General features: G+C 50.2%; 2 protein-coding genes across 2 annotated transcripts in view; one reads left to right on the top strand and one right to left on the bottom strand.

The window, feature by feature from the left end:
• Positions 1-2,232: 2,232 nt before the first annotated feature.
• The window catches only part of BSPRY (B-box and SPRY domain containing), a 42,700-nt gene continuing 31,595 nt past the window's right edge, over positions 2,233-13,337 (bottom strand). Inside the window, exon 5 of the mRNA XM_030817665.1 lies at positions 2,233-2,583. Coding sequence (XP_030673525.1) covers positions 2,562-2,583 — 22 coding nt within the window. The 3' untranslated portion in view covers positions 2,233-2,561. The remainder of the gene's footprint in view (positions 2,584-13,337) is intronic.
• Positions 8,482-12,078, top strand: HDHD3 (haloacid dehalogenase like hydrolase domain containing 3). Its single transcript, XM_003264028.4, has 2 exons — positions 8,482-8,757; positions 10,969-12,078. The coding sequence occupies exon 2, from the start codon at positions 11,144-11,146 to the stop codon at positions 11,897-11,899; it is 756 nt and encodes a 251-aa protein (XP_003264076.1). The 5' UTR covers positions 8,482-8,757; positions 10,969-11,143; the 3' UTR covers positions 11,900-12,078.

Raw genomic sequence — 13,337 nt, 5'->3', positions numbered from 1 at the left:
GTTTGAGACTAGCTTAGGCAACATGAGGAAACCACGTCTCTACAAAAAATACAGAATTATCTGGGTGTGGTGGCGCATGCCTGTGGTCCCAGTTACTCAGGAGGCTGAGGGAGGAGCGAGCCCAAGAGGTCAAGGATGCAGTGAGTCGTGATTGCGCCCCTGCACTGTAGCATGGGAAACAGTGTGAGACCCTATCTGAAAAACAAAACAAACCAAATGGCTGGGCCAGTTCCCATCATCAGGTCCTCTTTCCAGCCAGCAGGAAGAGAAGAGCAAGTGGAGGGCATGACCCTTCTTTATAAAGTCATGACCCAAAAGTTGCACACATCATTTCTGTCTACACACCCTTGTCTCAAATTAGTCACATGGTCATGCCCAGTTGTAAGGGAGGCTGGAAATAGTCTAGTGGGCCAGCCATATGCTCAACTAAAACTCGGGAGTTCAGTTACTAAGGAAGATGGAAAGAATGGATAGTAAGGCAAATGGCCATTTTTACCTAATGGAGGTTCTTAGGATCACAGAAACAGTGATCAGAATATTAAAGAAAAAAGATCCTTAGAGACTATCTAGTTAAACACTCTGATTTTACAGATGGGGAGACAGACCCAGAGAGGTGACCCGTCCAAAATCAGACAGCAATCTAGTCAGTGGCAGACCAAGGCTGGAATTCAGGTCTCTTAACTCCAAGCCCAGTGCTCAAAACTCGGGAAGGAGCTGGGCATGGTGGCTCACATCTGTAATCCCAGTGCTTTAGGAGGCCAAGGTGGCAGGATTGCTTGAGACCAGGAGTTCAAGACCAGCCTGGGCAACAAAGCAAGACCCCATTGCTACAAAAAAATTTTTTTTCAATTAAAAATAAAACTAGTGAAGGGATTCATTTTAGAGGGACTTTAGCTTTATATGTATTATTTCTATTCATGTATTATATGTAACAAGGATATATTCATGTGTGGCTATGTAAATAAAAAATGAAAACCAATACATATATGAAAAAGTGTTATCTTCATTAGTGGAGAAATTCAACTTAAAACCACAATGAGATACCACAATACATCCACAAAAGTGCCTAATACTGGCTGGGGGCAGTGGCTCATGCCTGTAATCCCAGCACTTTGGGAGGCCGAGGTGGGTGGATCACGAGATCAGGAGTTCGAGACCAGCCTGGCCAACATGGTGAAACCCTGTCTCTACTAAAAACACACAGACAAAAAAATAGCCAGGTGTGGTGGTGCGCGCTTGTAATTCCAGCTACTCAGGAGGTTGAGGCAGGAGAATTGCTTGAACCCAGGAGGCGGAGGTTGCAGTTAGCTGAGATCATGCCACTGCACTCCAGCCTGGGCAACAGAGCAAGACTCCATCTCGAAAAAAAAAATGCCTAAAAATGCCTAATACTACAAGGACAATGGGACAATGTCAAGTATTGAGAATGTAGAACAACTGGAACTCTCCAGATATTACTGGTACACCCTTTCAAAATGCCTGGCTCCACAAGAACAAAAAAAAGAAAGAAAGAAAGAAAACAAAATGTCTAGCTCCAGCCTAGGCAACACAGTGAGACCATGTCTCTACCAAAAAATAAAAATAAAATTAGCAGGGCGTGGTGACACACCTCGTGGTCCCAGCTACTTGGGAGGCTGAGGCAGGAGGATTGCCTGAGTCCAGGAGGTGGAGGCTGCAGTGAGCCATGTTTGGCCTGCACTCCAGCCTGGGCTACAGAGGGAGATCCTATCTCCAAAAAAGAAAAAAAAAGGTCTGGCCCTATCTACTAAAGCTGAACATATGCATACCTTATGACCCTGTGATTCCACACCTAGGTATTTACCCAACAGTATTTACCCAACAGTACCTATGTTCATAAGAGACATGTTCAACAGCGTTCATAGCAGCATTTTATAATATATGTAATAAGGCCGGGCATGGTGGCTCATGCCTGTAATCCCAGCACTTTGGGAGGCCGAGGTGGGTGGATCACCTGAGCTCAGGAGTTCAAGACCAGCCTGGTCAACATGATGAAATCCCATCTCTACTAAAATACACAAATTATCCGGGCGTGGTGGCAGGCACCTGTAATCCCAGCTACTTGAGACGCTGAGGCAGGAGAATCGCTTGAACCTGGGAGGTGGGAGGTTGCAGTGAGCCAAGATGGCGCCACTGCACTCCAACCTAGGCGACAGAGCGAGACTCTGTCTCCAAAAAAAAAGAAAAAAGAAGTGTAATAAACAAAATTGGAGATAACCCAAATGTTCATCAACAGTAAAATGTGGTCTATTTATATAATAGAATACTAAAGGTGTGAGAATGGATTAACTACAACTACACATAGCAACATAGATGTATCAAATACAATTTTGAGCAAAAGAAGCAAGGTATAAAAGAGTGCATGCTATATTATTCTGTTTATATACAGTTCAAAAACAAGTAAAACTATGCAATTTGAAGTCAAGATAGTTACCTTTTTGGTGGTAAGTGACTGGAAGTGGACAGGCTGTGGAGGGTTCTGGAAATTGTTCTTTTTCTTGGTCTGCGTGCTGGCTGCATGGGTATGTTCACTTTGTGAAAATTCACATTTTGCATATTGGGAGACTGAGGACCAGAGAGAAAAATAATTGAATGGAGAGCTCACAGACAGACAGATGGCAGAGCTGGGACCAGAACCTAAGGGGTTAGGTTTTCGTGACCCTGAGAAGTAGACAGTATCAGACATTCTGGATTCTGTGAAATGCAGTTGAACCTCTGGTCTCCCAGTTGCCCTTCCCACCCCCACTTCTGCTTCATGCTTATAACACAAAACCAGTTTTGCAAGTGAGTCCGGCTCTCTCTTGCAGGGCCAAAGTCTGTGACTCTGCACTTAGTGTTTCTTCCTAGGCCTGAACCCAGTGAACAGACCAACTTGGAACACAGGAGAAAGTCTTGTTTTTTTGTTTTTAAGAGTTGAAAGGAAGAAAATTAGGCCAGGCACAGTGGCTCATGCCTATAATCCCGGCATTTTGGGAGGCCAAGGTGGGTGGATCACTCGAGGTCAGGAGTTCTAGACCAGCCTGGCTACATGGCGAAACCTCGTCTCTACTAAAAATACAAAAAATTACCCGGGCACAGTGGCGCACGCCTGTAATCCCAGCTACTCAGGAGGCTGAGGCAGGAGAATTGCTTGAACCTGGAAGGCAGAGGTTGCAGTGACCCCAGATCGCATCACTGCACTCCAGCCTGGGTGACAGAGTGAGACTCTGTCTCACAAAAAAAAAAGAAAAGAAAAGAAAAAAAAGAAATAGGCCAGGCGCGGTGGCTCATGCCTGTAATCTCAGCACTTTGGGAGGCCGAGGCAGGCGGATCACCTGAGGTCAGGAGTTCAAGACCAGCCTGGCCAACATGATGAAATCCTGTCTCTACTAAAATACACAAATTATCTGGGCGTGGTGGCAGGCACCTGTAATCCCAGCTACTCGGGAGGCTGAGGCAGGAGAATTGCTGGAACCCGGGAGGTGGAGGTTGCAGTGAGCTGACATGGCACCATTGCACTCCAGCCTGAGGCAACAAGAGTGAAACTCCATCTCAAAAATGGAAGAAAGAGAGAGAGACAGAGAGAGAGCGAGGGAGAGAGAGAGGGAGAGAGAGAGGGAGGGAAGGAAAGAGGGACGGAGGGAGAGAGGGAGAGAGGGAGGGAGGGAAGAAGGGAGGAAGGGAGGGAGGGAAGAAGAAAGGAAAGAAAGAAGGAAACGAAGGGAAGGGAAGGGAGGAGGGAGGGAGGAAGGAAGGAAGGAGAAAGAGAAAGACAAAGAAAGACAGAGAGAGAAGAGGGAGGGAGGGAGAGAAAGAGAGAGAGAAAGAAAGAAAAAGAAAGGAGGGAGGGAGGAGGAGAAAGAAAAAGAAAGAAAGAGAAAGAAGAAAGAAAGAAAAAGAAAGAAAGAAAGAAGAGGGAGGGAGGGAGAGAGAGAAAGAAGGAAAGGAGGGAGGGAGAGAGAGACAGAAGGAAAGGAGGGAGGGAGGAAGAGAAGAAAGAAAGAAAAGAAAAGAAAGAAAAAGAGGAAAGAAAGAAAATTAGATAAACGTTTGTGTGCTGCTAGAAAACTGTGTCATAGCATAACCAAAACTGTCACCTCAGCAATCCCTGGGGAGTGAGATGGGGTGGGGAAGCCCTTCTCTCCCTGCCCCAAGGCTACTGCCCTTGTTCAGTAAGCAGGCTGAGGCCCCACACCCTTCTCCTTGCCAGTTCCTCACCTGGAGTACTTTCCTTGATCTTAACCTGACAACCTCCTTCTCACCATTCAGATCTTTGTTCCTCCCTTGACCACCTCATCCAAAGAGATACCCTGTCACTGTTCATAAAATGATTCTTTTTTTTACCGCTTCCACTTCTCTCTCTGAAATCACCTTGTTTATTTATCTACTCAATGGTTGTCTGCCCCTCCCATGTCCCATGCAGGCAGGAACCACCTTGTTTCCCACCGAATCCTCAGAGAAGGACAGCGGACACAGGGCCACAGATGTTAGGTGGTCAATGAATGAGGTTGGGTGTGGGGAGGGGGTGCCTGGCTTTTTACTTTGTACACTTTTGTATTTTGCATTATTATTATTATTTTTCGAGACAGAGTCTTGCTCTGTCACCTAGACTGGAGTGCAGTGCTGTGATGTCAGCTCACTACAACCTCTGCCTCCCGGGTTCAAGCAATTCTCGTGCCTCAGCCTCCCGAGTAGCTGGAATTACAGGCGCCTGCCACCATGCCCCGCTAATTTTTGTATTTTTAGTAGAGAGGGGGTTTCACCATGTTGGTCAGGCTGGTCTCAAACTCCTGATTTCAAGTGATCCACCGGTCTCGGCCTCCCAAAGTGCTGGAATTACAGACGTGAGCCACCACACCCGGCCTGTTATTATTTTTTAACAAGATGGGGTCTCACTTTGTTTCCTAGGCTGGTCTCATACCCCTGAGCTCAAGGGATTCTTCCACCTTAGCCTTCCAAAGTGCTAGGATTTCAGGCATGAGCCACTATGCCCAGCCCTGAATATGTTTGTATTTTTTTTTTAACAAGGAGAAAAAGCATATACATTTATTTGATCACAGTTTTTTGTGACACGGGAGCTTTCAGAATGAAGAGCCACAGATACAGAGGAAACTGTCCATTTTTATGCTTAGGTTCAACAAAGTGTGAATGGCCGTATATGTAGGGAAAAGAAAGAGAGATCAGACTGTTATTGTGTCTATGTAGAAAAAGAAGACATAAGAAACTCCATTTTGACTTGTACCCTGAACAATTGCTTTGCCCTGAGATGCTGTTAATCTGTAACTTTGCCCCAAACTTGAGCTCACAAAAACGTGTTGTATGGAATCAAGGTTTAAGGGATCTAGGGCTGTACAGGATGTGCCTTGTTAGCAAAATGTTTACAGGCAGTATGCTCGGTAAAAGTCATCGCCATTCTCCATTCTCGATAAACCAGGGGCACAATGCACTGCGGAAAGCCGCAGGGACCTCTGCCCTGGAAAGCCGGGTATTGTCCAAGGTTTCTCCCCATGTGGTAGCCTGAGATATGGCCTCGTGGGATGGGAAAGACCTGACCGTCCCCCAGCCTGACACCCGTGAAGGGTCTGTGCTGAGGAGGATTAGTAAACCAAGAGGAAGGCCTCTTGAAGTTGAGATAGAGGAAGGCCTCTGTCTCCTGCCTGCCCCTGAAACTGAAGGTCTCGGTATAAAACCCGATAGTACATTTGTTCAATTCTGAGATAGGAGATAAACCGCCCTGTGGCGGGAGGCGAGATATATTGGCAGCAATGCTGCTTTGTTATTCTTTCCTCCACTGAGATTTTCGGTGGAGAGAAGCATAAATCTGGCCTGTGTGCAAATCCAGGCATAGTACCTTCCCTTGAACTTATTTGTGACACAGATTCCTTTGCTCACATGTTTTCTTGCTGACCTTCTCCTCACTATCACCCTGCTCTCCTACCGCATTCCTCTTGCTGAGATAGTGAAAATAGTAATCAATAAATACTGAGGGAACTCAGAGACCAGTGCCGGTGCAGGCCCTCCGCATGCTGAGCGCCGGTCTCCTGGGCCCACTGTTCTTTCTCTAGACTTTGTCTCCGTGTCTTATTTCTTTTCTCAGTTTCTCGTCCCACCTGATGAGAAATACCCACAGGTGTGGAGGGGCAGGCCACCCCTTCCGGTGTAGAAACAGGACTGCACAAAACGCTAATAGACTGAATAGAGAAACCCACCAAGACCCATCTGTGTAAATTCTTCTTGGCCTCTCTGTGCGGTCTCCCTTCCTCCAGGGTATGGGGCAAGACCCTCTCAAAGGGGCCTGAGTGGTGGGGGCTGTCTTATGACCTGTCTTGCCTGAAGTCATAGTGCAAGGTGATAAGACTAAAGAACAGAGCACAGGCACAGAAGTATCTCAAAGCTTCCCCTCCGGTACCTCCCCAGCCTCTTTGGCCCAAATCCCCTGGCTAGCAACATTCCTGTAGTTCCTCAGTGTCTCTTTGGTTCGAAGAAAAACTTTGTGCCTGGAGGCCTTTGTATCAGGGCGTCCCTTAACCATCACTCGGATCCTCCCCCTCTGCCTAGCCAACTCTCATATGTTTGTATTTTTTAAAGTTTTTTGAGACTAACATGCATTACCTGCATTACTTTTTTTTTTTTTTTTTTTTTTGAGATGGAGTTTTGCTCTTGTTACCCAGGCTGGAATACAGTAGCCTGATCTTGGCTTACTGCAACCTCCCCCTCCCGGGTTCAAGCGATTCTCCTGCCTCAGCCTCCCAAGTAGCTGGGATTACAGGCATGCACCACCACGCCTAATTTCGTATTTTTAGTAGACATGGGGTTTCACTATGTTGGACAGGCTGGTCTTGAACTCCTGACCTCAGGTGATCCACCCACCTCGGCCTCCCAAAGTGCTGCGATTACAGGCGTGAGCCACCGCGCCTGGCCGACACGCATTACTTTTGCAAACAAAAATAAAATTCTTTTTTTATTCTTCAAAAGAATAAAAAAGCTCCCTGGTTGTCTAGTGGTTAGGATTCCAGGCTCTTACCACAGGGTTCTTTTTTGGGGGGGGACGGAGTCTCGCTCTTTGCCCAGGCAAAGATTGTGCAGTGGCACAATCTTGGCTCATTGTAAGCTCCACCTCCCGGGTTCATGCCATTCTCCTGCCTCAGCCTCCCCAGTAGCTGGGACTACAGGCACCTGCCACCATGCCCAGCTAATTTTTTGTATTTTTAGTAGAGACGGGGTTTCACCGTGTTAGCCAGGATGGTACCACAAGGTTCTTAAAAACAAAGAGGCCAGGTGCGGTGGCTCATGCCTGTAATCCCAGCACTTTGGAAGGCTGAGGTGGGCGGATCACCTGAGGTCAGGAGTTCAAGACTAGCCTGGCCAACACGGCAAAACCCTGTCCCCACTAAAAATACAAAAATTAGTTGGGTGTGGTGGCACACACCTGTAATCCCAGCTACTTGGGAGGCTGAGGCAGGAGAAATGCTTGAACCCAGGAGGCGGAGGTTGCAGTGAGCCGAGATTGCACCATTACACTCCAGCCTGTGCAACAAGAGTGAAACTCTGTCTCAAAAAAAAAAAAAAAAGAATAGGCCGGTCGCAGTGGCTCAGGCCTGTAACCCCAGCACTTTGGGAGGCCGAGGCGGGTGAATCAGTTGAGGTCAGGAGTTTGAGACCACTCTGGCCAACATGGTGAAGCCCCGTCTCTACAAAAAATACAAAAATTAGCTGGGTGTGGTGGCACACGCCTGTAATCCCAGCTACTGGGGAGTCTGAGGCAGGAGAATCGCACGAAACTGGGAGGCGGGGGTTGCAGTGGGCTGAGATCGCGCCACTGCACTCCAGCCTGGGGGACACAGCGAGACTCCGTCTCAAAAAAAAAAAAAAAGAAAGAAAAAGAAAAGGAAAAAGAAAGAATAAAAAAGCAGGTTACTGCAGCGGACTCCACCCTCACCAAGTTATCTTGGATTTAACAAGTTTCCATCTGAAAGTAATTCCCTCCAATACCTACTGAGGACCCTGAGACCAGAGAGGGGCAGGGCCTTGCCCAGGTTCACACAACACTAAGCAAGCCAGGCTGGGTCCCAACTCCCCTCCTCCCAGTCAACCTGGGTACTTCTCGGTGGTATCCCGATCCAAAGGAGGCCAGGAACAGGGTGGGGGATGGGGAGCGGAGAGAGCGCGGTGAGGAGCGGCGGTGTGGCGGGCAGGGGGTGCGCAGACAGGGCGGAGAAGGTGCTGGGGAGCGGAAGGGTGCGGGCTGGGAAACCGAGAGGGTGCGGGAAGGGACTAAGGGGCGTAGTTGGTGCAGGGTAACGGAAGCGCGCAGTGAAGGCGGGTGACGGGCGCAGAGAGGTGCACAGTGAGAGGAAGGAAGGAGAGGGGACGGCGAGGGCGACGGGCGATGGGGTGGGAGAGGGCGAAGGTGAGGGGGGATAAGGGCGGGGACAGAGGCGCGTCGGGATGGGAGGGAGGGGCGGCCTGCGCGATCCCCGCCCCGCCTCCCGGCGCTTGCGCACCTCCGCCCGAGCCCGCGGGCCTTGCGGCTGCGTTTACAACCGGCTTCCTTGTGAGTCAGGTGGGTCCTGGGCCCAGGAACGGGCCCGGAGCTGTGGACGCGCTACAGCTGAGAAGGGGACCCAAGGGGTCGGCCGCGGCCAAGGCCCCTAGGACCGCCGCCCCAGCTCACGCTGCCGACGGCAGCTATAGAGATTCTGCGTGAGGTCCGGGCTCCTGGACTTCGCCTTTCCCGAGCCCTGGAGGTGGGGAGAAAAGGTGAGCAGTTCGTGCCTGCAGCGCAAAGCCCCAAACCCGCGCTTTTGGAAATCGAAAAAGCCCTGCCGGGCGCGGTGGCTCACGCCTTTACCGTAATCCCAGCACTTTGGGAGGCCGGGGGGGTGGCGGAGGGGGGGGGGTGGGGAAGATCACGAGTTCGGGAGTTCGAGACCAGCCTGGCCATCATAGTGAAACCCCGTCTCTACCAGAAATACAAAAATTAGCCAGGTGTGGTGGCGCGCGCCTGTAGTCCCAGCTACTCAGGAGGCTGAGGAAGGAGAATCGCTTGAATGTGGGAGGCGGAAGTTGCAGTGAGCCGAGATCGCACCACTGTACACCTGGGTGACAGAGTGAGACTCTGTATCAAAAAAAAAGAAAAAGAAAAAGCCAGCCGGGTATAGTGGCTCACGCCTGTAATCCTAGCACTTTGGGAGGCTGAGGTCGGGAGTTCGAGACCAGCCTGACCAGCCTGACCAACATGGAGAAACCCCGTCTACTAAAAATACAAAAAAAAAAAAAAAAAAAAAAGCCGGGCATGGTGGCGCATGCCTGTAATCCCAGCTACTTGGGAGGCTGAGGCAGGAGAATCGCTTGAACCTGGGAGGCGGAGGTTGCAGTGACCCCAGATCGCATCACTGCACTCCAGCCTGGGTGACAGAGTGAGACTCCGCCTCAAAAAAAAGAAAAAGCCATGGGTCAGGAGCTAGAGCCCTCTGCTCTAGTCTTAGCTGTGCCAGTGTGATTTGGGGGTAAATTACTGCCCCTCACTGGGTCTCTGTCTACCCACCTGCAAAATGAGAGGATCTTTGGATGAGTCTCCTTAATTCATTTCCTGGACAAACTTCCTCCAAGGCTCCCCCAGATTTACCAGCAATGCCCTTCCCTAAGTATCAACTTGGCCGTATTTTGAACTCTGGCCCCTCAGGTTTCAAGGGGACGGCCTTGTCTGGGATCAGCTCTGTCTGGGGAAAGAAGCTGCACCAGCCTCTGGATAGCAGGCTGAGTCATTTGTTTCTTGTGCCTTGAGTCAGTTCTCTCATCAGCTCTCCTCCTAGGCCAGTGTTATTACCTCCAGTAAAGATGGAAAAGTTGGGGTTCAGAGAAGGCCAGAGACAGCCTGCTGTGTCCTGTCTTTGCTCCTGTGCTGTACAGGTTCACCGATTTTTAAAATCCATATATATCTCATGGTACAGTGGAAGAACTGGCCAGAGAGTCTGGAAGTTTGGGTTCTGGTCCTGGCTGTGCCACTGGCTCACTGTGACCTTAGTTAAGTACCTGCCCCTTGCTGGCTCAGTCTACTCTACCCAGCAGCCAGGATATTGTTCAGATGCTCTGCAAGGCCCCTTCTGTCTTTGACATCCCTAATAATGATAATAGCAATCATAATAATTGCATCCTGTGTGTCAGACAGCTGGCCTCTGTCTACCCAAAGCACCAGACTCCTTGCCCTGCCTCAGGGCCTTTGCACTTGCTATTTCCACTGACAGGAGCACTCACCTACCTCTGCTTCTTGCACATTCATTCTTCTGATCTCCATTGAAACTTGATTTGCAGGGCCAGGAGTGGTGGCTCACGCCTGTAATCCCAGTACTTTGAGTGGCCAAGGCTGGGGGATCACTTGAGTCCAGGGGTTGGAGAGCAGCCTGGGCAACGTAGTGAGACCCACCCCGCCCCACCCCCCCATCTCTACAAAAAGTTCAAAAATTAGCCGGGCATGGTGGCACGTGCCTGTAGCCCCAACTACTAGGGAGGCTGAAGCAGGAGGATTGACTGAGCCTGGGAGATCGAGGCAGCAATGAGCCATGCACTCCAGCCTGGGAGACAGAGAGAGACCCTGTCTCAAAAAAAAATTTAAAAATTAAAAAGAAATAAAAAGAAACTTCACTTGCTTATGACATTCCCTAACTACACAGACTAGATGCGGGCCCTGGATTTATATTCTTATGCTATCTATTGACTTCATTGTATTTAAGTGTTTGTATAGTTCTTTGCCTAATATCCGTATCCCTGTTCTTCAGTGCCTGTAAATGCCCTAAGGGCTGGAAATCTGTCCCATATGCTAGCAGCTAGCTCAAAAAGGTGCTCAGAAATTTGTTGTGGATTCAGAGTGACTTTCCTAGGGTCACACCGTTGGCAGCACCAGAATTTGAACCCAGTCTGTCTGATGTCAGGGCCTGAGCTTTCACCCTTACCTGCTATTTTTCATTCTAGGATCTTGTGCTGTGAAGACATTTCCCAAGTGGTTCATGTTAGCCAGCAAATCTGACCCACAAGGCCTGGAAAGAGGTGATTGTTAGGTTGTGCGGAGGCGGTCTTATCCAGCTCAGCTTCCCCTGGGATCCACCATGGGACCTGAGGCAGAACTGGGGTGGACTTGGCCTCCTCCATGGCACACCGGCTGCAGATACGACTGCTGACGTGGGATGTGAAGGACACGCTGCTCAGGCTCCGCCACCCCTTAGGGGAGGAATATGCCACCAAGGCCCAGGCCTATGGGCTGGAGGTGGAGCCCTCAGCCCTGGAACAAGGCTTCAGGCAGGCGTACAGGGCTCAGAGCCACAGCTTCCCCAACTACGGCCTGAGCCACGGCCTCACCTCCCGCCAGTGGTGGCTGGACGTGGTCCTGCAGACCTTCCACCTGGCGGGTGTCCAGGATGCTCAGGCTGTAGCCCCCATCGCTGAACAGCTTTATAAAGACTTCAGCCGCCCCTGCACCTGGCAGGTGTTGGATGGGGCTGAGGACACCCTGAGGGAGTGCCGCACACGGGGTCTGAGGTTGGCAGTGATCTCCAACTTTGACCGACGGCTAGAGGGCATCCTGGGAGGCCTTGGCCTGCTTGAACACTTCGACTTTGTGCTGACCTCTGAGGCTGCTGGCTGGCCCAAGCCAGACCCCCGCATTTTCCAAGAGGCTTTGCGGCTTGCTCATATGGAACCGGTAGTGGCAGCCCATGTTGGAGATAATTACCTCTGCGATTACCAGGGGCCTCGGGCTGTGGGCATGCACAGCTTCCTGGTGGTTGGCCCACAGGCACTGGACCCCGTGGTCAGGGATTCTGTACCTAAAGAACACATCCTTCCCTCTCTGGCCCATCTCCTGCCTGCCCTTGACTGCCTAGAGGGCTCAACTTCAGGGCTTTGAGGCCGGTGAGGGAAGTGGCTGGGCCCTAGGCCATGGAGAAAACCCTAAACAAACCCTGGAGACAGGGAGCCCCTTCTTTCCCCACAGCTCTGGACTTTTCCCCTCTCCCTGGGGCCTTTGTCACCTATTGTGATAATAAAGCAGTGAGTGCTGAGCTCTCAGCCTTCCCCCACCAACCAGCTCCTAGCCTCTGCCCTCCCTCATTCTCATTCACACCTGTGTCCCTTTTCCACTAGGAGTCGCCTTCACATCCAACAGGATTCACAGAGGGCCCCACCAGCTTCAAAACCAGGCACTTTTCAAACTTGGTTTTAGCAGCAGGGGCCTTTTGTCATGAGAGATCTGAAACCCCATTATGCAAAACTAAAAACAGACCCTGAAAAACTGCTGGAGTTGAAGCAGAGGTCCTAAGGTCTCTCTTTCAGCTTCTGAAACACCCTCTGGAAGCCTGGGGTCAGTGCTTAGTTTTAAAAGCAGGATGCTAAGCCGTTCTGTAGGGACACTGTCCATTAGCACCACATAGTATGAAGGGGAGAATTTAAACAAGGAATCCCATGACAGTCATGAGAAGAAATCCTGTTGACATATGCCTGCCCGTGTTAGGTAAGGTGCTGAGTTACTTACATGCACATATAACCCTCAAAGCTACCTCGTTGGGCCTAGGTGGTTTGACCCCCTCCACAACTTTACAAATGAGGAAACTGAAATTCAGAGGTTAAGCAGCCTGCCCGAGGTCACAGCTAGCATGCAAAGATGCCAGGATTCCAACTTAGGCACATCTGAATCCAAAGCCCATTGGCTTGACCACTAGGTTGTAAGTAGATGAGGATGCTTGTCATGTGAAATGTGGTGCAGTGGAGATTCTGGGAGAATAGGGGAGGTGTCCTAAAGAGTATCAATCTCAAAGGGCACCTCAGTCGCAGAGACCAGTGTGGAGGTAGGAAAGTATGGGGAACAAGGACTGCAGTGTAGGGAATAGGTTTGGGGAGAGGGGGGAACAACTGGAGGTTGAAGTAGGTTGGGTTTTTCAATTCCTTTTTTCACTTTAGGAGGCTGAGGCAGGAGGATCACTTGAGCCCAGGAGTTCAAGACTAGCCTGGGCAACATGGTGAAACCCTATCTCTTCAAAAAATGTAAAAACTAGCTGGCACGCACATTTAATCCCAGCCACTCGGAAGGCTGAGGCAGGGGGATCGCTTGAGCCCACAAGTCCTGTTACAGTAAGCTACGTGCCACTGCACTCCAGCCTGGGCAACAGAGCAAAACCCTGTCTCTAAAAACAACAAAGTTCTCCTCCTGCCTCCCCACCTTCCCACACCTTTCTACTTGGTATTTGCTGGACATCTCTGTTCCTTGCCCAGTGCCAGGGGATACCACACATTAAAAACATAGGCACACTCCTGGCAGTGTGTTCTGGTGCCAGCAGCTAGGGAGGGCT

Source organism: Nomascus leucogenys, chromosome 8 (assembly GCF_006542625.1).
Source record: "Nomascus leucogenys isolate Asia chromosome 8, Asia_NLE_v1, whole genome shotgun sequence".
NCBI lineage: Eukaryota > Metazoa > Chordata > Mammalia > Primates > Hylobatidae > Nomascus > Nomascus leucogenys.
This window is presented reverse-complemented; position numbering and strand designations above follow the sequence as displayed.